The 23216-nt window shown below is 59.0% G+C and overlaps 1 protein-coding gene and 1 pseudogene across 5 annotated transcripts in view; one reads left to right on the top strand and one right to left on the bottom strand.

Annotated features, from left to right (window-relative positions):
- The first annotated feature begins 4336 nt into the window (after positions 1 to 4336).
- Positions 4337 to 6961, top strand: LOC117066807 (annotated as a pseudogene).
- Positions 6962 to 9604: 2643 nt separating this feature from the next.
- RPTOR (regulatory associated protein of MTOR complex 1) overlaps positions 9605 to 23216 on the bottom strand; it is a 418953-nt gene continuing 405341 nt past the window's right edge. For all 5 annotated transcript variants that reach the window (XM_033182532.1, XM_033182531.1, XM_033182533.1 and 2 more), the window contains 6 exons: positions 18317 to 18423; positions 15907 to 16034; positions 14709 to 14795; positions 13305 to 13421; positions 12803 to 12932; positions 9605 to 11728 (listed from right to left, as the gene is read on the bottom strand). In XM_033182532.1, coding sequence (XP_033038423.1) covers positions 11660 to 11728; positions 12803 to 12932; positions 13305 to 13421; positions 14709 to 14795; positions 15907 to 16034; positions 18317 to 18423 — 638 coding nt within the window. In that variant the 3' untranslated portion in view covers positions 9605 to 11659. The remainder of the gene's footprint in view (positions 11729 to 12802; positions 12933 to 13304; positions 13422 to 14708; positions 14796 to 15906; positions 16035 to 18316; positions 18424 to 23216) is intronic.

The raw sequence follows: 23216 nt of genomic DNA, 5'->3' as shown, positions 1-23216 counted from the left end.
ATTTATTTATTTATTTATTTATTTTTTTTTTTTTTGAGACGGAGTCTCGCTCTGCCGCCCAGGCTGGAGTGCAGTGGCCGGATCTCAGCTCACTGCAAGCTCCGCCTCCTGGGTTTAGGCCATTCTCCTGCCTCAGCCTCCCGAGTAGCTGGGACTACAGGCGCCCGCCACGTCGCCCGGCTAGTTTTTTTTGTATTTTTTAGTAGAGACGGGGTTTCACGGTGTTAGCCAGGATGGTCTCGATCTCCTGACCTCGTGATCCGCCCGTCTCGGCCTCCCAAAGTGCTGGGATTACAGGCTTGAGCCACCGCGCCCGGCCTATTTATTTATTGAGACAGAGTCTTGCTCTGTTGTCCAGGCTGGAGTGCAGCAGTACAATTTTGGCTCACTGCAACCTCCGTCTCCCAGGTTCAAGCAATTCTCTTGTCTCAGCCTCCCGAGTAGCTGGGATGACAGGCATGCACCACCACGCCTGGCTAATTTTTGTATTTTTAGCTTAGATGGCATGTTGACCAAGCTGGTCTTGAACTCCTGACCTCAGGTGATCCGCCCACCTCGGCCTCCCAAAGTGTTGCAATTACAGGCATGAGCCACCGTGCCCGGCCCCATTAACCATTTTAAAGTGTACATTTCAGTGGCATTTAGTGTATTCACAATATTGTACAACCACCATCTCTATCTGGTGTCAAAACATTTTAATCACCCCAGAAAAATACTCAGTAAGGGCCAGGTGCGGTGCCTCACACCTGTAATCCCAGTACTCTGGGAGGCCGAGGCGGACGGATCACCTGAGGTCGGGAGTTCGAGACCAGCCTAACCAACATGAAGAAACCCCATCTCTACTAAAAATACAAAATCAGCTGGGCATGGTGTCTCATGCTTGTAATCCCAGCACTCTGGGAGGCCGAGGCGGGTGGATCACCTGAGGTCGGAAGTTCAAGACCAACATGGAGAAACCCTGTCTCTACTAAAAATACAAAATTAGCTGGGCATGGTGGCGGGTGCCTGTAATCCCAGCTACTCGAGAGGCTGAGGCAGGTGAATCACTTGAACCCAGGACGTGGAAGTTGCAGTGAGCCGAGTTTGCACCATTGCACTCCAGCCTGGGCAACAAGAGCAAAAGTCTGTCTCAAAAAAAAAAAAAAAATACTAAGTGTCACCGCTCATTCCTCCTCTCCCCTCACCCTCTGGTGCCACCAGTGTCCTTTCTGCAGTTGGGATGGTTTTACCTATTCCGGATATGTCATATAAAAGGAATTGCACAATATGGCCTCTGGAATCTGGCCTCTTTTATTCCGTGTGTTTGCAGGAGGCATCCTCATCATAGCATGCTCCAGTGCTTCCTTTTCAAGGCTGCATAATATTCCACAGTATGAATATACTACATTATGTTTATCTGTTCCTTCATTGTTGCACCTTTGGTTGTTTCTGCCTTTTGGCCGTTATGAATAATGTCCTATAAACATTCCTGTACAAGTTTCTGCATGGACATGTTTTAATTTCTCTTGGGTATATATCTGGGAGTGGAATTGCTGGGTACAATGGTGATCCCAGGCTTAACTTCTTGAGGAACTGCCGAACGATTTTCCCCAGTGGCTGCACAATTTTCCATTTTCACCAGCAATGCAGGAGGGTTTCAATTTGTTCACATCCTCATCAACTCGTGATTTTCTGGTTTTATTTTTATTTTTTTAATTGTCAAATGATCCTTTATTGAAGTATTTTCCTTTGTGCTTCTTAACTAGCTGGGCATTCCCCGGCACCATTGTTGATGTCATCTATGTCATGAGGGTGGCAGCCATCAGCATTGCGGCCCAGAGACTGGGCAGTCCCCAGGATCTTTGTAATGGCTCCAGAGAGTTCTCTGGCTAAAGGTCAGTGCCGCATCTGTGGGGCAATGTTGACGATCTCATCAAAAGTGATATTGCCACTGTGTTTAATGTTTTTCTGTTTCTTTTTGTCTCCTGGCGGTTCCGTGAGGGCTTTGATGATCAGGACAGAGGCAGAAGGCACCACCTCACTCTGGGCCTGTCTGTTCTGAATGGTCAGTTTCACTGTAATCCTCAGACCCTTCCAGTCACCGGTTGCCTTGGCAATGTCATCACCAGCCTTTTTTGGAGACAGATCCATGGGGTGGTCTTCGGGGCCAGCACAGATGTGACACCGACTTTGCCCCGCTCACCTCAGGTATATGACTTTGACCTTGTTTTTTTTTTTGAAACGGAGTCTCGCTCTGTCGCCCAGGCTGGAGTGCAGTGGCGTGATCTCTTGGTTCACTGCAAGGTCCACCTTCTGGGTTCACGCCATTCTCCTGCCTCAGCCTCCTGAGTAGCTGGGACTACAGGCGCCTGCCACCACGCCCGGCTAATTTTTTTTTGTATTTTTAGTAGAGACGGGGTTTCACCGTGTTAGCCAGGATGGTCTCAATCTCCTGACCTCGTGATCCACCTGCCTCGGCCTCCCAAAGTGCTGGGATTACAGGCGTGAGCCACTGCGCCTGGCCCAGTCTCCTCCCTTTACAGGCTGTGAGGATGGGCATCTTGCACACCGTCAGGGCTTTCCTAGCCAGCTGGGTCGACAGCAGTGCCTCATCTGGGTCTTCCAGTTAGGGGAGAAGCTGGGCTCAGAGTATGAAGATGGGGTCGGCTGTGTTACTGCCCAGGGGCTGCTCCTCCTGCAGGGCAGGTCATGCTACCGTGCCGGCGACAAACTGCCTCTCCTGCATCCAGCCCCTCCTTGCTATGGTTGGGGGCCTTTCTGGGAGCCCTTAAGCTCTTGTCTCTCACAGGGATGGTGTGCGCCACCCAGGCAGGCTCTGTTGGTCCAGATCCCGGGCCCACCTGGGCCTCTGCTCCACGCAGGTGGCGGCTGGTCCTGCTCCACAGTCTGCGTTTGCTGCCTTTTCTTTCTCCTTCTAACACGGAGGGCATGGAGGGGGCTGTGGCTGGTAAACCCAATGTGCCTTGCTCTTGCACTCCCTGGCACCTTTTGGATCCCAGGCTGCTCGTTGGGGGGCTGTGAGAGGCCCTGTGCCACCCTGGGGCTGGTGCTTTCTGGGCTGGCTCCCCCAGTGCTGGGTTTGGGGGCCCTCGCTGCAGGGTGGGGCCTGGTTGACTGCAGGGTGGGACCTGGTTGGCTGCAGGTGGGACCTGGTTGGCTGCAGGTGGAACCTGGTTGACTGCAGGGTGGGACCTGGTTGGCTGCAGGTGGGACCTGGTTGGCTGCAGGGTGGGACCTAGTTGGCTGCAGGTGGGACCTGGTTGGCTGCAGGGTGGGACCTGGTTGGCTGCAGGGTGGGACCTGGTTGGCTGCAGGTGGGACCTGGTTGACTGCAGGGTGGGACCTGGTTGGCTGCAGGGTGGGACCTGGTTGGCTGCAGGCGGGACCTGGTTGGCTGCAGGCGGGATCTGGTTGGCTGCAGGTGGGATCTGGTTGACCTAGCAGCTGCTGAAGGTGGAAGCAGCCGGCAGTTGGGAGCTGGTTCTCTGGGGCGAACTCGGACCACGGTGAGCCAGGCAGGGGCCAGGACTGGGGAGCGGCTGGTGGGGTGTGCGGGCAGTTCTCTGGGCCTCCCCTTGCTGGGAGGGGAGGCTGGGACCCCACGTGGGGAACCCCTGGCCCCCAGCTCCTGGGTTGGAGGCTGTGGAGCTTCCTGCCCCCACAGCTGGTTCTTCCTGGAGGGCCCTGGGGGCTTAGACTCTCTGGCAAAGCCGTCCCACCCACCCCTCCAGCTTGCCTGTGGTGGGTGGTGGATGACCCTGGAGGGCAGCCAGGAGAGCCTCCAGGGGAGGCCAGAGGGGAACCCACAGCTTTGAGGTACCCCATGCCTCTCCCTGCAGATGCGGCTGTGGTTCTGTTGGCCCCGCCAGGCTGTGGGATCTCAGTGGGGGTCCTGGGGTCTGGGCAGCTCTTCTGACCTCATCAGATGGCATCTGCCCTCCGATGCTGAGCTGTGGGTGACATCAGCCTTCTGGGCCCAGGAAGCCACCTGGCAGGATGACTGAAGCAGCCTTGGGTAGTGACCTTGGTGGCTGTTGCTGGTGGCTGTGAGCCCTGCACAAGTGTCCCTGGCCTCAGCACTGGGGGCTCCTCACTTCCCAGCCCCTGGAAGCAAACTCGGAGTGTGCCTGTGGGGCCACAGGCTGTTTGGAGGATGCTGCAGTGATGGCCTTCTGGGAAGTGAGGGCTGGGTTTTGGAGAAGGAGGTGGGAGGTGGGGGGTCCTGAACTGCATTTCCTGCCATATCAGGACCCAGGGCCGGGGACAGCGGGTGTCTCAGGGGCTGCATGGACGATGGGGGAGGAAATGCAGGCTGGCGGGGGAGGGGGTGGAGCACATGGGCTGCCTGGCCCTGTCTTGGGGACATGAAGCCTGGTTTGCCAGGTGGCAACTGAGGGACCTGTGCTCCAAGAGACACATCCAGGGGCTGCAATCAATTTCCAAAGGGCCTTTTCTCCTTTCAGCGATGCTGTTAAGACAGACAATGAATCATGTGCCACAAGCATCTCAGGAGAACCCATGAGCTCAGGAGCCGGGGACAGACCCCCATTTAGAGCGCTCTCTGCACAGCTACGCGGCAACCCCACCCCCACCCACCCGTCGGGACAGCTCCGCAGCTGCAAAGGGCAAGTGCTTGGTTCTGAAGGCAGGGCCCAGCGCCACGGCTCTCCTCGCCTCGCTCTCCTCCATGAGCCTCAGGGACCCGGTGGCCATGGCACCCCCAGTTCTCCCCAGAGTTGCTGTTCCCACCTCTGGCTGTGAGGCAGGTGGCGTGGCAGAGGGGGCTGGCCTGAGATGTGGGCTCCTGCTGTGAGCGGCACAGTGGGGTTTGTCATGCTGACACCGATGACAGAGGTGGACTCATGGCCTCCCAGCCCTGGGGAGCAGAGACCCCACTTCCAGGCAGCAGCGGGGGTATGTGCATCCAGGCCACCCAAAGCTCTCATCACAGCACCCTCCATGGTCTCGGCCCTCCATCAGGCAGCAGGTCACGCCACGCCTTCTCTGTCCTCACAGTGGGGTGGCAGGGCTGGGCGTGTAACTCTTATCCTGTGTTCTGTGGACACTGGTGCCTGAGTCACACAACAGTGGATGCCGCCTCAGAGCCCCAGGAGCCCTGTGGTTGCTCCTGCCCCTCGCATGGCAGGGCCAGCACGGGGACTGTGGGGCCCAGGAGGAGGGACTCCCCGGCTCATTATGCAGAGGAGGCCGCAGTCAGGCCGACGGGATGCGCAGGGGAGGATGGGATGGGCAGGGAAGCCATCTCAACAGCTGCAGGAGGCTCCTTCCCAAGGTGGAGGAGCGGGAAGGACGGGCAGGGCCCAGGCAGTTGGGCTCTTTCTCCTCCAGCTCAGGAGCCACCGACAGGATATGGCCTCATCTGGGTGGCACCAGGTGACCAGGCCCAGCTCAGGGTCCACTCTCCTGTGATGGTCTAGGTGGATACCGTGCGGCCCTGGAACTTGGCACTGGCTGAGCTGTGTTCTTCCCAACTCCCAACCGCTGTGGTACCCGCAGTTGTGAGTCCTCAGGTGTGACCTCGGACAGGGTCCATCAGGTGCTTCCCTGGTGCCCGTGCCATTCTGGAAGCTTCTGTGATCTTGTTTGCTCACAGTACTCCTGCCTGCACTAACTGTCCCCATGTTAAGATGAGGTACAGGCTGGGGCTTGGAGGTGCCACGGTGGCGTCAGTGTCCCTGGGCCACCTAGCAAACCACCGTGGGCCCGGCAGCCTGAGCAGCAGGCCTGTATTCCCTCCCACCCACTCTGTCTGGAGGCTGGACATGGAGCTAGAGGAGCCTCTGGGCTATCTTCTTCCCGGACTACTCTCCCTGGCAGGTAGGCTGCGTCCTTGCGTGGCCGTCCCTCTGTGCACAGCTGTGTCCTCATCTTCCTTCTCATAAGGACACCAGTCCTATTGCATTAGGGCCACCCTGGTGACCTCGTTTCACCGTACTCACCCGTGCAAAGGCCCTGTCTCCAAACACAGCCTCAGGCCCGGGTGCAGGGATTCCGGCGCTTGGGCTTCCGCAGGCGGATGTGGGAGGCCCCGCTTGGCCGCCCCGGCCTCCCTGCCTGCCCTGTGCCCTTCAAGGATTCCTTCCCGGTCTGTGCCGGACTCTGAGGCTCTGTTCCGTCTGGGCTCCGGACCACCCGGTAACTGAGTCTGAGACGCAGACCCCCAGAGGACAACTGCTCTGCCACCTCCCAAGGGCGATCTGCCAGACCCCTGGAAGGGGGCCAGGCACAGATGTGTGTTGGAGGTCACAGCTGCCCATCTGGCGGGTGCCTGTGGTCCCACCCAGCAGAGCTGCGATGAGCAGGAGCCCCCATGACAGGCAGCCTCAGGGGCTGACACTCCTGTAGGCACTCCCATGGGACAGTCCCCGTGGCCACCCCTGGCGCTCACCAGTCCCTCGCCGGAGGACTGAGCCTTCCTCCACATGGTGTCACCAGGCCTGGCCCCTTCGCCACAGCCACGTGGGGTCTGGCAGCAGCAGGGGCAGGTGTGGGCCTGACTCAGCCCTCGCCTCCCCCGAGGCCGGCTTCTGCCACTCGCCCATCCCCATGTTTACGAGCACTCGATTTGTACTCAAGTCTCTGACAGAAAAACTGATGTTAATGGGAAAAATACGACTGTCTCAACAGAAGCCCGCCCGGCGCAGCTGCGTGAGTGCCAGGCGTCTGCCTGAAACAAACTGCGATTCAGTGCCGAATTCCAGGATTCCATGGCAACTGCTCGTGCCCTGCGCTCTGGCCCTGGCTGGGGCTCGGGAGCAGCTGCTGTGTCACAGGGAATCGACTTGTTCACCGGCAGCCCCGGGTACCCGGACATGGTACCAGCTCCCCATGCCTTGGCCCTGAGATCTGGGAGGCCCATTGGGGCCGGTGCTTCCCCCAACCCCACTGAGCATCTCCTTCTCGCCCTGTGCCACCCACCTGCTGCCCAAGACCCCTGAGTGTTTGTGGGCTCTGCCTGGTGGGAGGGTCTTTGGCTTGTAGACAGGGATTGGTTGGCAGCATAGTGTCCCCTAAGGATGTCCACATCCTAATGATGTCCACATCCTAATGATGTCCACATCCTAGTATGGGAGCCTGTGATACCTAGCTCGGGGGATCCAGGTTGTAGATGAAACGAAGGTTGGATCAGCTGACTTTAAACTAGGGAGGTGACCCTGGAGCATCCAGGGGGGGCCCAGTGTAATCATAAGTTCCTTAAAAGTGGAGGAGGGGCTGGCGTGGGGCTCACACCTGCAATCCCAGTGCTTGGGGAAGCCGAGGCAGCAGGATCCCCTGAATCCAGGAGTTCGAAGCCAGCCTGGGCAACATAGTGAGACTGAGTCTCGACTCTACAAAAAGTAAACAAAAATTAGCCGGGTGTGGTGGTGCATGCCTGTGGTCCCAGCTACTCAGGAGGCTGAGGTGGGAGGATTGCTTGAGCCTAGTAGGTCAAAGCTGCAGTGGTCATGATCACACCCCTGCACTCCAGCCTGGGTGACAGTGAGAACCTCTCAAAAAAAAAAAGTGGAGGAGGGAGGCAGGGGGGTCTGGCTCAGTGAGGAGGTGAGGACTGGACCAGCCACCGCTGGCTCTGAAGAGAGAGGGAGGGGCTGGAGCCATGGGCCGCAGGCTGCCTCTGGGAGCTGGAACAGGTGAGAAAGGGTCTGTCCAGGGGAGCGCAGCCCGGCCAAATCCTCAATTTTAGCCCAGTGAGCCTGAGTCTGCATCTGTGTTGCTCTCAGTGGCCACAGCTTGTGGACGTTGGTGGCTGCAGCCACAGGAAGCTTTGGGCACAAAATGGCTTTGTCATTCTGGGGACACAGGGGCCTCAAGGCCAAGGCTGTTCTCAAATCTTGGCCCTCCGTTCTCTGCTGTGCCCCCGCCACGGCCACACCCACCCAGCCTCCGTGCACCCACGTGTCCCACGGCAGGTGCTGCTGCTGTCCCCGGCCTGGCTGACCCCCGCGCCTGCCCACCCTCTAAGGACCTTGTCAAGAGCCTCCAGAGGTGCTTTCCGGCCTCTGACCCTCCCAGGGCCCAGGCTGCAGTGACTGGAATGAGGGATGACATGAACACGAGGAAAGCCCTGAAGGGCCATTCAGTGCAGGGCTAAGCGAGAGAGGACGTCCTCGAGGAGGCACGAGCCCTGGTGATGAGGCCGTGGTGGGTGGGGACCAGCGGGGAGCAGGCGCCGCCTCCGGGTCCCAAGCTGCCGCTCCCACCGGCCTGCTCCAGGGCGGGACGGGCCTTGCACAGGCAGCAACTGTAGGTCCAGAGTGTGTGGCTCCCCCAGCCCCAACCCACCCCCCAGCCCGAGTGTTGGAGCAAAGGTCTCTGCACATGGCCTTGGGGTGGTGTTAGGACCCCAGTCACTGCCACCACCCAACAGACAGGGCTTCAGGCAGGTTACTCAATGCCTGGGACCCAATTTCTGGTCGGCGGGCGAGAGGGGCCAGGGGGACAAGAGCCTGTTCCCAAGCTCTCCAGGAAGTCAGGGCCCTGTGGTGGTGCAGAGTGGCTGACATGACCGTCCCCACAGACCCTTGTCTCCCACTCACCCTGCAGGACCATGCCCAGGCCTGTTGCCTCTGCTGTGGCTTCCAGAACATTCTCCCCAGCTGCCAACCCCTGCACAGACTTTCCTGCTTGGGAGAAGCCCCAGGGGACAGACCGTGTCCTGCAGAGTGTGATCTAGAAACAGGAGCCTTTCAAGAATTGGCCAGACAGGGACAGGCGTGGTGGCTCACGCTGGGAGGCTGAGGCAGGTGGATCACCTGAGGTCAAAAGTTCAAAACCAGCCTGGCCAACATGGCGAAACCCCGTCTCTACTAAAAATATAAAAATCAGCCAGGTGTGGTGGCTAATTACTCATTACTCGAGAGGCTAAGGCAGGAGAATTGCTTGAACCCAGGAGGCAGAGGTTGAGGTGAACCAAGATCTCGCCACTGCACTCCAGCCAGGGTGACCGAGACTCCGTCTCAAAACAAAAACCCAAAAAGAGTTGACCAGAGGGATGTGCAGATGTGATTAGGACTAAGGACCCGCACAACCCAAGGCGGCATGGCCCCCAGGCCTGGAAACACTTCTGGCCTGCATCAGAAGGGGAAGTGGTGGTGGGCGTGGCTCAGAGGCCCTGAAGTGGAAGAAGGGGCCGTGAGCCAAGGAGAGCGGAGGCCTCCAGAGATGGGGAAGTGGCTTCTCCCTCAGCAACTCTGACGTGGCCCAGATTTCAATGCAGACTTGAAAGGGGCCTCTGACTGTGACAGGGTAACTGTCGTTTTAAAGAGAAAGAAATGTGTCCGGCCTACGTCACAGCACAGCTCTCACCACAGAGCGTGCTCCCTGATGTGGGGTCTGTGCCACAGGGCTGCGGGCACTGCCTGGGAGGCAGGATTGCTGCCCGGGAGATGAGGACCGAGACCTTTGCACACCCCTCAACATGCCAGGCCCCCTATGGCCATGGTGCCTGCCTGGAGAGCTGCTGGTGGCCCTGGGGACAGCAAGGGGACCCGGGCAAGGTCCCCCCACCCCAGCTCTACTCTGACCTACGACCCCTGCGGTGGGGGTGGGCAGTTTGCTTAAAGACACAGCCGCCAGCCACAGAGTCTGCGCGTGTTGTTTACTGTTTGTCCTGCTCTTAGCTTCACATTGCCATTTTGTGTTTTGTCAAAGTCTTTCTCAATTCGCATTTGGTAAAATAAATAGAGATAAGGAGCCTTTAGGCTGGCACTCTCTCGAGCCCTGGTTAACGTCGTGATTGAATTTTCGCATCAGACCTGTGAAGACAGCCCACGTGCAGGTGGCACGCGGAGCCCATGGGGGCAGCTCCAGGGTGGAGCAGGGGCAGGAGGGTCTTGCCCCCCTGGAGCCACCTGCCTTTTGACAGGTGGTGGTTTTGTCTCAAAACAAACAGAAACACGTGTTAGGTAAGAATCGAGTTGAAGGACTGGATGGGAAGCTGGGTGTGCGGGTGGAGCTGGGCTTCTGGAAGATTCTGGTGTTGCCGCCTGGCACGCCCTGTGAGCTGAGGCTGGGACTTGTGGAGGTGGGGGCTCTCTACACCTTCGGGACCTGGTCTGCTCGCTTGGCCCAGACGTGGGGATGGGATTCGTGCCGGAACCTCCTTCTGGTGGGAGCTCGCATTCCAATAAAGAGCAGCGGAGGGGCCGCCTCTGTCCCACCTTGTCACGTCCCGGCCAGCCCCGGCTCAGACTCCAGCTCAGACCCCGAAGACCAGGGGCTTCTCTGACCAAACGCAGCCAGGCAGGGCTCCATCCACCCAGAAGAGATGCTCTTGGCCACGGCAGGACGCCAGTCACACCACAGGGGAGCTGGGCCTCGCCGCGCCCACTCTCACTCCCATGGTCATGGGCCTCTTAATGCTACAATGAAGCCACTTGGCTCCTCCACCTCTCAATGATCCTGATTCCCGACGAACATGGAAAAAATGCTTTTCAAAATACCATCATTGTGGTTGTGTTCTGTTTGCAAAACTACTCACACACGCCCCGAGGCCCCTCCTGGGCGGGACTGTCCACACAGCTCCTGTCTGCACCACAGGCCCAGCTGCAAGCCAAAGTCGCATCAGCATGGGCGACTCAGCGCTGGAGATGGGGCTGGTGTCACCCAGAGCCGTCTAGGACCCGGCACTGCCTCTCACCTGTGTGTGATGAACGTGTGCGGACAGAGCAGGGAGACCACGCCGCCTGCATGTGTGCCCCCAGGTGCCAGCCGTGGTGCCCGCACATGCGTGTGCTACACCCGTGTGTGGGCACAGGCACGGAGACTACAGGCCAGGCCGCCGCCCCTGCACGTGCGGGGAAGAGCAGCCCTTCGGAGGGAAAGGAGCCCTGTGGATTAAGGCAGGGGCTACACGGCCAAGGACCTGCCTCTCCTGTGCGCAGCCACAGAGGCCCCTGCTGACAGCTCTGCGTGAGAGGGTCCAAAACTAGAGTCTAGAGACCTGGAGGTGCAGGGAGGGCAGGCTGTGGAGGAGGGGCTGCGCTCCTCCCGTTCAGTGATGCGGCCAGTGGCCAAGGACAGCCCGGCCCCCCGGGCGGCTTTCTTCATACCCGCCAGCTAGAGGGGCATCTCCTTCTTCCCCTCTCTTGGTTTCCCGAATTTCCAGTGTGCCCCAGCCGGCTAGGAAATGTCCCTGCTTGCGTGCACTGACTGTGAGAGGCGGTGGGCCTGGCTGGGGCAGCACCTCTCGCTCGCTCTTGGCCTGATGGGGATGGCTGCTCCAGGGACCCGTGGGAGCCCCAGCGCCTGCCTCTCCTCCAGGGCTCTGTCTGGGGGTTTTGCTGCAGCTAATGCTCTGATTACATGGAAATAAAATGCGGTGTTTCCCCTTTCAACGTCTCAGAGAAACACAGAACAGGAGAGGGACAGAGGTGCTGCGGCCGCGGGGTGCACCCAGATGCTGGTGCTCAGTGGGAAGCCACCGTCAACCCAAGCCCTCCCCTTCCCTGACATTCCGGACACGACAGCGAAGACAGACAAAAGCGAGTAGCAGGGCCCTCCTGCCGTCATCAGCAGCTAAGGCAGCAGCCAACGTTCACACCGCGGGGCCGCAGCAGCCGACACCCCACGCCCCGGCAAGTGGCAGCTTCACTATGTACAGCAGGTGGCCGTGGCCTGGCGGGCCCGGCTCACGCCGCTATCTGACGCGCTTCTCCACCGAGTACACGGAGATGTAGTAGTCGTTGCTTCCCACGGCCAGGTGAGGCTGCGGGAGAGAGGAGAAGGGGTAAGCAGGGGTTCAGGTGCAGGCAGACACTGCGGGCGGGGGCGGCGTGTGGGCCAACCCGTGTCCTTAGGCAGCTCCTGCCGGGGTCTCAGGAATCCCTGTGCCCACCTCAGGCCCGGAAGTGCTGGGCCGGCACCCACCAGTCCTCTCTGCAGGGCCCATGTGTGGTGCGCTCCGTGAGGGGTGTGGTGCCGCCCCTGGGCCCTGCATGGTTTTCTCAGCACTGCCCCACAGGGACAGCTCTGGGATCTAATGTCACATGTCAGCAGAGCTGCATGCCGGAAGCCTGAAGGCATGAACGCAAGAAGGCAAGTGGGCAGGATCCTAATCTAAAGACAATGGCCTGAAGCCACGTGGGGAGGCTGCAACCAAGGCCAGAGAGCTGTGCAGGTGGGGCCCACACAGAGGACAGGGTGAGGACTCGGTCACACAGGGGGCGGGGTGGGGGCCGCACAGGGGATGGGGTAAGGGCCGCACAGGGGATGGGGTGAGGGCCGCACAGGGGATGGGGTGAGGGCCGGCTGCACAGGGGACGGGTTGAGGGCCGCACAGGGGATGGGGTGAGGGCTGCAGAGGGGATGGGGTGAGGGCCACACAGGGGATGGGGTGAGGGCCGCACAGGGGATGGGGTGAGGGCCGGCTGCACAGGGGACGGGTTGAGGGCCGCACAGGGGATGGGGTGAGGGCTGCAGAGGGGATGGGGTGAGGGCCACACAGGGGATGGGGTGAAGGCCGCACAGGGATGGACACCCTGAGTGACTCTGCCTGGAGGTCCCCAGGGATGGCTTTAGTGCAGGGTCTGAGGGCAGCAGCTCTGCCCGACTACTGTGCATGCGCCGTCAATTCTTCCCAGAGTGACGGGACTGGAGCTCTGCTTCCGGGGCGAGTGCAGGGTAGGGCAGGGGCCCTGGAGATCCTGGGCCCTGGGCAAGTCTCTTCTTCAGGTGGCCAGTGGACCTCACTGTGGTGTGGGGTGCCCAGGCAGGACCCCTGCTGTCTGGCCCCCTTGCCCCTGGCCTCTGGCCCCCAGCCCCCACCCGCCGCCGCACTGACCCAGTGTGGGTGGAAGGCCAGGCAGCTGATGGCGCCGACCCGCTGGCCCATGAAGCCGTCGTAGTACTTGATGTTGTTGATCAGCTCGCCACCGCCATTGTAGATGGCAGTGAACTGATTGACGGAGCCACTGTGGGGAGAGAAAGGGTCCCAGTGTCACTGCCCTCTCCTCTGAGGATGGAAGAAAGACAGGTGCACAGGCCGAGACTGCACGGACAGGCCGGCTCGGGGCAGGTGTGACCCTCTGGTCACTCTCACTGAGGACTCGGGCCTGGCAGGGCCCTGAGAGTTGATCCTGGGAGGAGGATGTGGCGGGCAGAGATCTTTTGTTTTTATGTCCCAATAGCAGTGAAACCCTCCCCTGCCCTCCTTCAGCTCCTGTGGGGGCAGGCACACAAGAGCCTCGTGTTTGCACAGAGGCGGGAGGCAGGGAGGAGAGGCCGGGGAGGCGGCAGCGGCGGGAGGCGGGGAGCAGGGAGGCCGGGGAGGCGGCAGCACCCACCACGCGATCAGGTCCGCCTGGGGGTGGATGTCCAGGGCTGTCAGCCCCTTCACGATCTGAAGCACGTTCACTGACTCGGGCATCCGGGGATCAAAGATGCGCACATCTCCGTTGACGCTGCCAAGAGAGGGTCACAGTGATACCTCCGCCTGGAGTCCCCAGGAGGGGCCTGACCAGGGGGACGGTGGAACCGGGTGTGGGGGTCGCACGCCTGTTTGCACACACATGGCTCAAGGAAAAAGCTGCCTGGATGCTCAGCGCCCCCAGTGAGGGCTGCCCAGGCGGGGCCCAGACATGCCCCCGCGCCGGTCTCAGGGCCAAGGCTGCCCCTCAAGCTCCCTCAGATCCAGAAAAGGCCCGGAGCTTTCTGGCCTAGAGAAATGGCCACGAGCACAGACGCAGGAGGAGGCTGCGAGCTACTGGTTTCATTTCCAGCCAGAGATTAGATTTCATGCAACAGGGGCCTGCAGTCCCGGGAGACAGAGCCTAGATGGCGGGCTGTGGCCTGAGGGATGGCCTGGCCCTTTTGAGGCCTCGTGGCTCCTGCCTTCCACCCTAGCAGGTGTCCATCCCAAGAGTTATGCCTGGTTTTTATATCACAAACAAGGGGGGAAAGAGCATCTCTTTGAAGAAATGCTGGCTTTGTGTTCATAAATTACATTCTGCTCTCCTTTTAATAGGCAAATAAATATTCCCTGCTCTTGGTGCTCTACTCACCAAGCGGCAGAACTGAATTTACGTGCAGACAACTGCCACATGCCCGGCGGATGCGCCGCCCCTGCCGCTCGGCCACCCCTGCTGTGGAGGGAGAGCCGCTGCCCAGCTCCCCCTGACCCTCCGCGCGGCAGCCCAGGAAAGTTCCCAAAGCACCTGCAGGTCAGGTGTCCACCAGCAGGGGGAGCAGCCATGGCCCCGGGCCCCTGGGGGCTGTGCCTGACCTTTCTGGCCAGTTCCAGGGCAGGAGTTAATTACTGCCCGAAATGCCATCCCCTTTCAGCTGTTTAGATACCAAGGACATATTTTATTTTATTTATTTATTTTTTTTGAGACGGAGTCTTGCTCTGTCGCCCAGGCTGGAGTGCAGTGGCTGGATCTCAGCTCACTGTGAGCTCCGCCTCCTGGGTTCACACCATTCTCCTGCCTCAGCCTCCCGAGTAGCTGGGACTACAGGCGCCCACCACCTCGCCCGGCTAGTTTTTTGTATTTTTTTAGTAGAGACGGGGTTTCACCGTGTTAGCCAGGATGGTCTCGATCTCCTGACCTCGTGATCCGCCCGTCTCGGCCTCCCAAAGTGCTGGGATTACAGGCTTGAGCCACCGCGCCCAGCCCCCAAGGACATATTTTAAAAGGAGGGGAAAATAATGTTTTACAGCAGAACGGCTGCTACCGATCGGCGCTCCTCACCTCACGCTCACGATGTGGCCGTCTGGGCGCTTCTGCAGGGAGGCCTTCACCACCCAGGCTGTGTGCTCCCGGTACGTCATGACGCGGCTGCAGGGGAGGGGCGCGCTCAGCGTGGGCTTCCCTGAAGGATGTCCCCACCCTTCGGGACTCTCACCGGGGGCTGCCCAGGTCTGCCTGTGCCAGGGGGTCCGCACCAGGGACTGCCCACGTCTGCCTGTGCCAGCGGGTCCGTACCAGGGACTGCCCACGTCTGCCTGTGCCAGCGGGTCCGCAGGCCCTCGCCCGTCCGCTCCCAGGAGGAGCCAGTGCCCACGCAGGGTCAGAGCCCCCTCCAGGTGACCTGCTCCAGCAGAGACCCCCTGTGTCCTCCCCAGGCCGGCTCAGGGCTGGGCCCTAGGTCACCGTCAGGCCGCTGGAGAACTGTCTGAGCCACATGGGAGCTGCCCAGAGACGGGGGCCAGGCGGCCATCACAGCGCTCCCAGGCCCTGCCCACCCTTTGCTTTGCTTCCCTCAAAACTCCTCACTGTGCCTCCCCGATCTGTGCAGACTGGAGGGTTAGGAATGAGAATCCCAGACCTAAAGCTGATGAAGCTGGGGGCACAAGGACCTTCTGAGAATCCTCGCTCTGTGCTGGGTGAAATTGACTTCTGCTGTATCAGCCGTGTGGGCCAAGACGGACTGTCCCCTGATAGGCCCGGACAGCACCTGCCCACAGGGGTGCTCGGCGGAGGCAGTGCCCGGGGCTGCTGTGCCCATGCGTGTGCCCTCACACATCCCTCCCTGGACACTTGCTGCGTGACCCAGGAGGTGGCAGGCAGTGGCAGTATTCTGTTCAGGTGAGCTCAGAGGTGGCAGGTGTCTGGCTGGGGCCCCCGCCTCACCCCGATAGCCTCTGCCTCCAGTCCACTGGCTCATCCCACACGGCCTGTACCCTGTGCTCCTCCACAGGCTGTGGGATGGACCTCTGTGGGGGAGCCCTTTGTGGGATGGGCCTCCGTGGGATAGGCCTTGGTGGGACGGGCCTGGTGGTTTTGGGGAGCCCAGCAGGACTGGCCTAAATACTCCATTGTGGGCTCCTGGGGAAGCTTTGCATCTCACTGAGAAAGCTGGACCCAACCAGCTGGCAGTGACACGGCCTCTACCACCTAGAAGGCGCCCTGCCACCACTGGGGGAAGGAGAGGACAGGGCCAAGGTACCATTCGCTGAGCGCCATCCTTCTGTCGTAGACACGGATGGAGCCATCACCGAGGCCAGCCACGATGAGTGAGCGGTGGGAATCACAGGACAGACTCGTCACGCAGCTGTCTGCGCCCGTGGGGATGTCCTAGGGCCAAACACAGGCAGCCCGGTGAAGACCTGGGCACTGAGCTGCCCTCCCTGCTGTCCTGCGGCACCAGGACCTCTCTTGCTGCCTCCCTGGCTGTGGGGATCCCCCTTCCTGGCTGCAGGGGCCTTTCTATCCAAGGAAGCATCAAAGGCCCAAGGAGCCCAGGGAGAGGCAGGGCTGGCAGGGCACTGAGTCACGCCCTTGTCCACTGGTCTTGGAGGGACAGCCCTGAGGCCCGGAGGCGCCTGGGCCCCGAGCCAGTGAGGCAGAGCCCAGCCCCACCCCGAGCGGTGGCCTGCAAACGCCTCTGGAAAGGACTGGCTGTCAGCGCCAATTAAACTTCCAACCTCTCTCTGTTTCCTAAAAAGGACAGCAAAACATATTTTGGCAAGGACTCCTCACTGGCTGCTTCTCAGAACTTCTAATGAGCTACGGGATGAGTCTAGGAGGGGTCGCCTGGCTCCCTCGCGGGCTATAAGTGCTGGAGAAGTGGGGGTGGGGGGCGATGGCACCTGCCAGGGACGCAGGAGGAAAAGGGCCACGAGAGGGAGAACACTTTCCATGCATGAGGGACGGTGCTGGGCTGTGTGCTCCAGGAGAAAACCCGGGCGTGGGGACAATGGGGCGGGACCCATGCGAGGGGCAGAGGTGGCTCTGTGCTGCGCTCTGTGCCTCCACGCACCTCTGCAGAACAGCACCTGCCCCGCAGGCCACCCGGGGCCTCTAAGCCCCAACTGGTGACCAGACCCTGGGGATCAGGGTGTCCACGCCGTGCCCTGAGGGCCACATCTCGAGTGGAGCCACAGCTCCAGGCAGGCCCAAGACCCCTCCACCCCAAAGAAGGTGCCATGAAAGCTGCTGGTGCCTTGTGGGATCCGTGGTCAGGTCAGAGGAGACGCTGCCCACAGGGAGAGGCCTGGGCCAGGTTCTCGGGCTGCTGCTGCCCAGAGCAACCACAGCGGCTTTGAGCAGCTAAGGGTGCCCAGGCCTCCCCTCTGCTGGGCCTGCACCACACGGCCCTCTACGGCAGGGCTGAGCCATCCCTTCTGACACCAGACGGCCCGGGAGAGAGGCTGGGGACGGCCTCTGCTCCACGCCTCTCCCTGGGGACCCGGGGGAAGGGAATCCTGGCTCTAAAGTCACTCAGGCGCTGTCCCTCACAGTATCTGTGGTCTCGCCTCTGCTCCGAACGAAGTCAATGCATTTAGATTTCTGCTGAGCGCGGCCTCCTTAGGTCTCTACCACTTTTCCAGGCTGTTTTGGGCAAAACCAATGTACTCCGCTTTTTGTCAAAACTGAAAATAACAGATGCTTTAAGAAGCAAAGAGGCTTCTGGCCAGGCGCAGTGGCTCACGCCTGTAATCCCAGCACTCTGGGAGGCTGAGGTGGGTGGATCACGAGGTTAGGAGATCGAAACCATCCTGGCTAACACGTGAAACCCCATCTCTACTAAAAATACAAAAAAAATTAGCCGGGCGTGGTGCAAGCGCCTTTAGTCCCAGCTACTCGGGAGGCTGAGGCAGGAGAATGGCGTGAACCCGGGAGGCGGAGCTTGCGGTGAGCTGTGATTGCGTCACTGCACTCCAGCCTGGGCGACAGAGACTCTGTCTCAAACAAACAAAAAAAGAAGCAAAAGGCTTCCTGTAGTGGCTCACACCTGTAATCCCAGTGCTTTGGGAGGCCACGGCAGGAAGATTGCCGGAGCCAGGAATTCGAGACCAGCCTGGGCAAATACTGAGACCCCTGTCTCTACAAAAAGTTTAAAAAATTAGCCAGGCGTGGGGCCGCATGCCTGTAGTTCCAGCTACTTGTGGGGGTGAGATGGGAGGATCACGTGGGCCAGGAGGTTGAGGCTGCAGTGAGCTGTGACGGCACCACTGCACTCCAGCCTGGCTGACGCAGGGTGACAGAGTGAGACCCCATCTCAAAAACAAACAAACAACCCTACAAATAATCATTCTAATTTACAACGGCTCACTCTACTGACTTCTGACATTCCTTAACTTGCAGACAAAAGACCCTACTTGAAAACACTCAGAGGTGGCACAGGCTGAGCCACGCTGTAGCGCGGGGCTGAACGCGGCGGTTCACCTACATCCACAGGCCTCAGGGAGCCCATGTCTCCTCCCAGCATTGTCCCGGCACTGTCCTTCCAGGCCCTGCCTCCGCCCCTGGGATGGCCAGGCCTTACCGCACACTGTGCTGGGCTCTGTGATGAGGACCAGCCCTGCACACGCTGCCCCACAGGCCTGGGGCTTGGGGGACACCCACATGGTTACCTGCACCTTCATCTCACGGTCTGTGTCCCAGATCCGGACGATCCGCACGTCTCCCGAGCTCATGAGGAGGCCGGTCTCCTGCTCCCAGTCCACCACCATCCCGGCTCCTGGAGAGACACAGTGGGACGTGGTGTCACCCCATGGGCCCTTGCCTTGGGCAGGCTTTGGGGCCTGCTCTGGGCAGCCACTTGGCCAGGGGCTCCAAGGAACCCCTGCCGTCACTGAGCCCATCTGGTGGGTCCACATGCCTCACATGAGCTCCTGCTGGGGCCCCCGTCCAGGCTGGGGCGACAATTCTGAGCTGGAACTCTGAGCCTTCCCCTGACTCGCCTATGACCCAGGCATCTGCTAGAGGGAGCAGTGCCTTCCAGGAACGTCTAGGATGCCCGCCGTCTGGACACCTGGGCAGAACTGGCAGGTCTCGGTGACTTTAGGAAGGCTGTCAAGGCTTGAAGATGAGGGTCCTCCTTTCGGCCCTGTCAAAGCTGGAGGAGGCTAGTTCTTCTGAGACAAACAGGAGCTCAGCATGGGCCACGGGCTGGCAGACTCCAGACAGTAAGGGGCTGATTCCCGACGGCCGGTGTCAGCAAGGGATGGACGGAGAGAACGGGGCAAGGGCTGCCCTTTGTGCAGGGATTAGACAGAGCAGAGCAACCCCACCTCCCGTGACGGCCTCTATTTAAAACCAGATCCAGTTCTAGACGTATAATGGTAACTATTTTAAATACAGAAAGGAACACCACAGGAATCCTTTTCCCACCACTCAGCTCTAACTTTGCTAACTTTTTACCATTGTTTGCTCTTTTTTTTTTTTTTTTCTCAGAGAAGCATAATTTTAGACACAGTAAAAGCATCGTCTGCCTCTGCCCCTGCCTCTGCCCCTGCCCCGGACTGGGAGAGCCGTCCCGTGGGCTGAGGGCGCCTCCCAGGGGCCGCTGAGGTTCTCCCGCTCACGCACGCCCAATGACAACGTAACACGCCTTCCACATTTCAAAAAGCCTCTTCAATGTCAAAATGGGCCTACCTTCTGGTAAGTTGCTTCTTTACTGTTAGGCGTTGAGGATTTATCTGGCCCAAGACACACAGCTCTGCTTAACTCATTTAATCTTGTGTTACCTTCCACTGCACAACTAACCCCATCGTGTGAGCTGCCCCTGGCTTTGTGAACCATGTCACAGTCAACAACTTCACGTGTCCCTGCAGGTGGAGAAGGAAGCGCCTAGAAGCGGAACTGCCAGTCATGCGTCTTGCACGACTCTGATCTCCCCAGGGAAGGCCATTACATTTCCCAGATGGGTGACCATCTACACTCCTGGCAGGACACACACAAGCCAGTGTCCCCAAATCCTTATCGACGTGTGGTGTTTGCCGTTTTTTTCACGTCAGTTGTTTTTTTCACGACTGTCTGATGTGAAAACATACAGAACATATTTTTATATATATTCTGTAACTCATAGATACTGCAAATATCCTTTCTTATTCTGCCACTTACATTACAACCGTGACGTTTTTCTTGTGGTCATGAAGAAGTTTGTAGAGTCAAACCTGTTGACGTCTTTACCCTCAGTCTCCTGTTCAAGCTGTCTTTTTGTTCCTCACGGTTACGAAGATTTCCTCTTGATTTTTCTCTGAAAGGGTTAGGTCTCTCGCTGTGATGTGTTCTGTGCATAGTGTGAGATGGGGTGACACTGCATCTTTTTCCATAGGGCACCAGCTGTCCCAACACCATTTAGTAACATGGCTCCTCCCGCAGTGTGCAGAGGTGCCCTGCCGCTTGTGGCCCTGCTGGGCTCACTGCAGCGCTGAGGGCCCTGGTGCCTCTTGGCCTGGCTGCCCTGCAATTGTACCTTCTTAATGCCGTCCGCGCCTCTTCAATATTGCCTTGGCTGGTCTGCATTTTATACAAATCTCTCCTGGGAATATAATCAAAAGTGTATGAATAAATGCACAGATTAATTTGAGAACTGCCAGTCTCCACGATGATGAGTCTTTTTATCCACGGCTATGGTGCTGTCAACACTGCATGGGCCTTTTATAGTCTTCAATTAGAGTTTACGCTTTGATCTGTGAAGAAGGAGCCTTTGTTGGATTCACTCCTAGGTATCTTGCAGTTTTTATTCCCGTGGTCCATGATTTCTTTCTTTTCTTTTCTTTTTTTTTTGTGAGATGTAGTCTTGCTCTTTTGCCCAGGCTGGAGTGCCATGGTGTGATCTCGGCTCACTGCAACCTCTGCCTCCCGGGTTCAAGTGATTCTCCTGCCTCAGCCTCCTGAGTAACTGGGATTACAGGTGCCTGCCACCACATCCAGCTAATTTTTGTATTTTTAGTAGAGATGGGGTTTCACCATGTTGGTCAGGCTGGTCTGGAACTCTTGACCTCAGGTGATCCATCTGCCTTGGCTTCCCAAAGTGCTGGGATTACAGGCGTGAGCCACCATGCCCGGCCCATGATGTTTTATAATTACATTTTCTAGTTGTTAATTGTTGGCATACATACATTCTTTATTTTACTTTTGAAATGCAGTGCCAGGCCAGATGTGTTTACACCTATAATCCCAGCACTTTGGGAGGCCAAGTCAGGAGGACTGGTTAAGCCCAGGAGTTCAAGACCAGCCTGGGCAACATAGCGAGACCTTGTCTTTACAAATAATAAAAGATTAGCCAGTGTAGGCCAGGTGTGGTGGCTCACACCTGTAATCCCAGCACTTTGGGAGGCTGAGGCGGGTGGATCACTTGAGGTCAGGAGTTCGAGACCAGTCTGGCCAACATAGTGAAACACCGTCTCTACTAAAAATACACAAAATAGCCGGGCGTGGTGGCAGGTGCCTGTAATCCCAGCTACTCAGGAGGCTGAGGCAGGAGAATTGCTCGAACCCGGGAGGCGGAGCTTGCAGTGAGCCCAGATCCGCCATGGCACTCCAGCCTGGGCAGCAAAAGTGAAACTCCGTCTCAAAAAAAAAAAAAAAGACTAGCGGTTGTGGTGGTGGCGCCTGTGAACCAGCTACTCGGGAGGCTGAGGTGGGATGATCGCTTGAGCCCGAGTGGTTGAGGCTGCAGTGAGAGCAAGACCCCATCTCAAACACAAACACAAACAAACAAAAAAAGAAGTGTGGTCCCTCTACTGTGATACACCTGAATCCAAGTAGGAAGAAATGTCCCAGCAGGTCAGAAGCACGAGCCATGGTGGATCACAGGCTCTCAACTTGCAGCCCTGCTGCTCCGCTGGGAGCTGGGAGCGAGGGCCCGTGTGTGACCTCAGGGAGCCCAGAGCTGTGCCTGGTGGCCCCAGCCCACAGCTGACACGGCCTTCGGGGACCGGGGCCTGGAGCTCTTATGCCTGGCGAGACGCCTCTGCTGCCTTCCCCTGTGATGAGAGCCTTGTTCTCTGACCCCAAGACCCATGAAGTGCAGCACAGGCTCCTGCTCCGAAGGAAGCACTGGGCGGTCTGGGCTGAGAAGGCCACTTCTCCTCAGGGCTGCTTCCCGATCTGTAAGCTGGGTTCTGCTGTCCTGACCCGGACAGACTGAGAGCCCGTGGGACGGCACAGGCTGCAAGTCTGGTCTCCTGCAGCGTGGCCCAGGTGTGGATGTGTGGATGCTTCTGGGGGTCTCAGGGACCCCGGGGCCAGCCTGCAGGTGCATCCTTCCAACACTGCATTTCTGGCAGGTCTGAGCCTTGGACAGGGTGGGAAATTTTCACAAAAGCGAACAAGAGAAAGGGCAAGGCAGAGCCAGGGCTCAGCCAGGCGCTCCCGTGCTGAAGCTCAGCTCCTCCCACGGCACCACTGCCTCTGAGCGACCCCAGTGATCTTTCCTCTCTAGCAAATGACACAGCGTCACCAAACTTGGTCTTTCGGAGACGCACACAGTGGCCAGTGAGTGGTCTGACCCCCAGGCTGGCCATCCAGCTGTCTCCCGGGACCCCTCCCGGACCAGGGCCCCGGGCTGGGGCTCACCTCTCCTGCTCTGTCCCAGGGAAGCTGTCATACCCCAGAAGAGGGTTGCCTCATGGGGGAAGCAGAGCCTGGAGATCAGGACAGAAAACAGGAAAGGGCCTCCGTGGAATGCGGGGTGTGGATGGTTTATTCTGCTGGATGAAACTTACGAACATGGCTACATTTAAAAAAGAAATCCAACATTCCAGGAAATGTCCACCCTGGAGCTGTTCCCATGACGTCCCCTGAGGCACGTGAGGGTTGGCATCTCCTGGGACGGGCGCTTGGACAGAAGGGCAGAGACAGAGCCATGTGACCTAGGGCAGAACCAGGGCAGGCCCCACACGGACGGCTGACCACAAGGTGTAAGGCCACATCCACAGGCTACAGACGAAGACACAGAAATCACAAACCGGCAGGAGCCGGCAGAGGGGCCGGCGGGGTAACCGTTCACTCTGAGCATCGCCAAGGGCTGCAGGATCCACTGAAGGGCGATGACTCCCAGAGGCGAAGGCCTGGCGCTGCGGAGGGGCCCCTGGAAATCCAGACCCCAAAGCCTGACCCTGGGAGCCTCCTAACTCCGCCTGAGTCCTTCCAGAACGACCTGCGGGCCCGTGCTCCGGCCCTCGTCCAGGCCACGCAGCGGTGCAGGCAACACGCAGAACTGTGCCCAGAGCCGACACTGCAGCCGCTGCATCCCTCCAGCCTGGGCAGGCCAGTGAGTGCCTGAGGCCCCAGGTGGCCATGTGCACTGACCAAGGAGGAGTTAAATTTGGGCCCAAAGAGCGCGTGATGCAGGTCCTTTAGGCCCTGCTGGCAGTGATACTGTCCCAAGCAGCACATGTCTTCAAGCTAAGGACGAAGGCTGGGGACAGGGGCACCCACGAGTGGCTGACCATGCCCAGGGCTGGGACTCCGGCCAGACAGTGCACTCAGGGCCCTGGGGCTCACACGCTTTCGGGGACA

Source organism: Trachypithecus francoisi, unplaced genomic scaffold (assembly GCF_009764315.1).
Source record: "Trachypithecus francoisi isolate TF-2019V2 unplaced genomic scaffold, Tfra_2.0 Lachesis_group20, whole genome shotgun sequence".
NCBI lineage: Eukaryota > Metazoa > Chordata > Mammalia > Primates > Cercopithecidae > Trachypithecus > Trachypithecus francoisi.
Note: the sequence above shows the minus strand (reverse complement) of the source record. Positions and strands in the feature narration are given on the sequence as shown.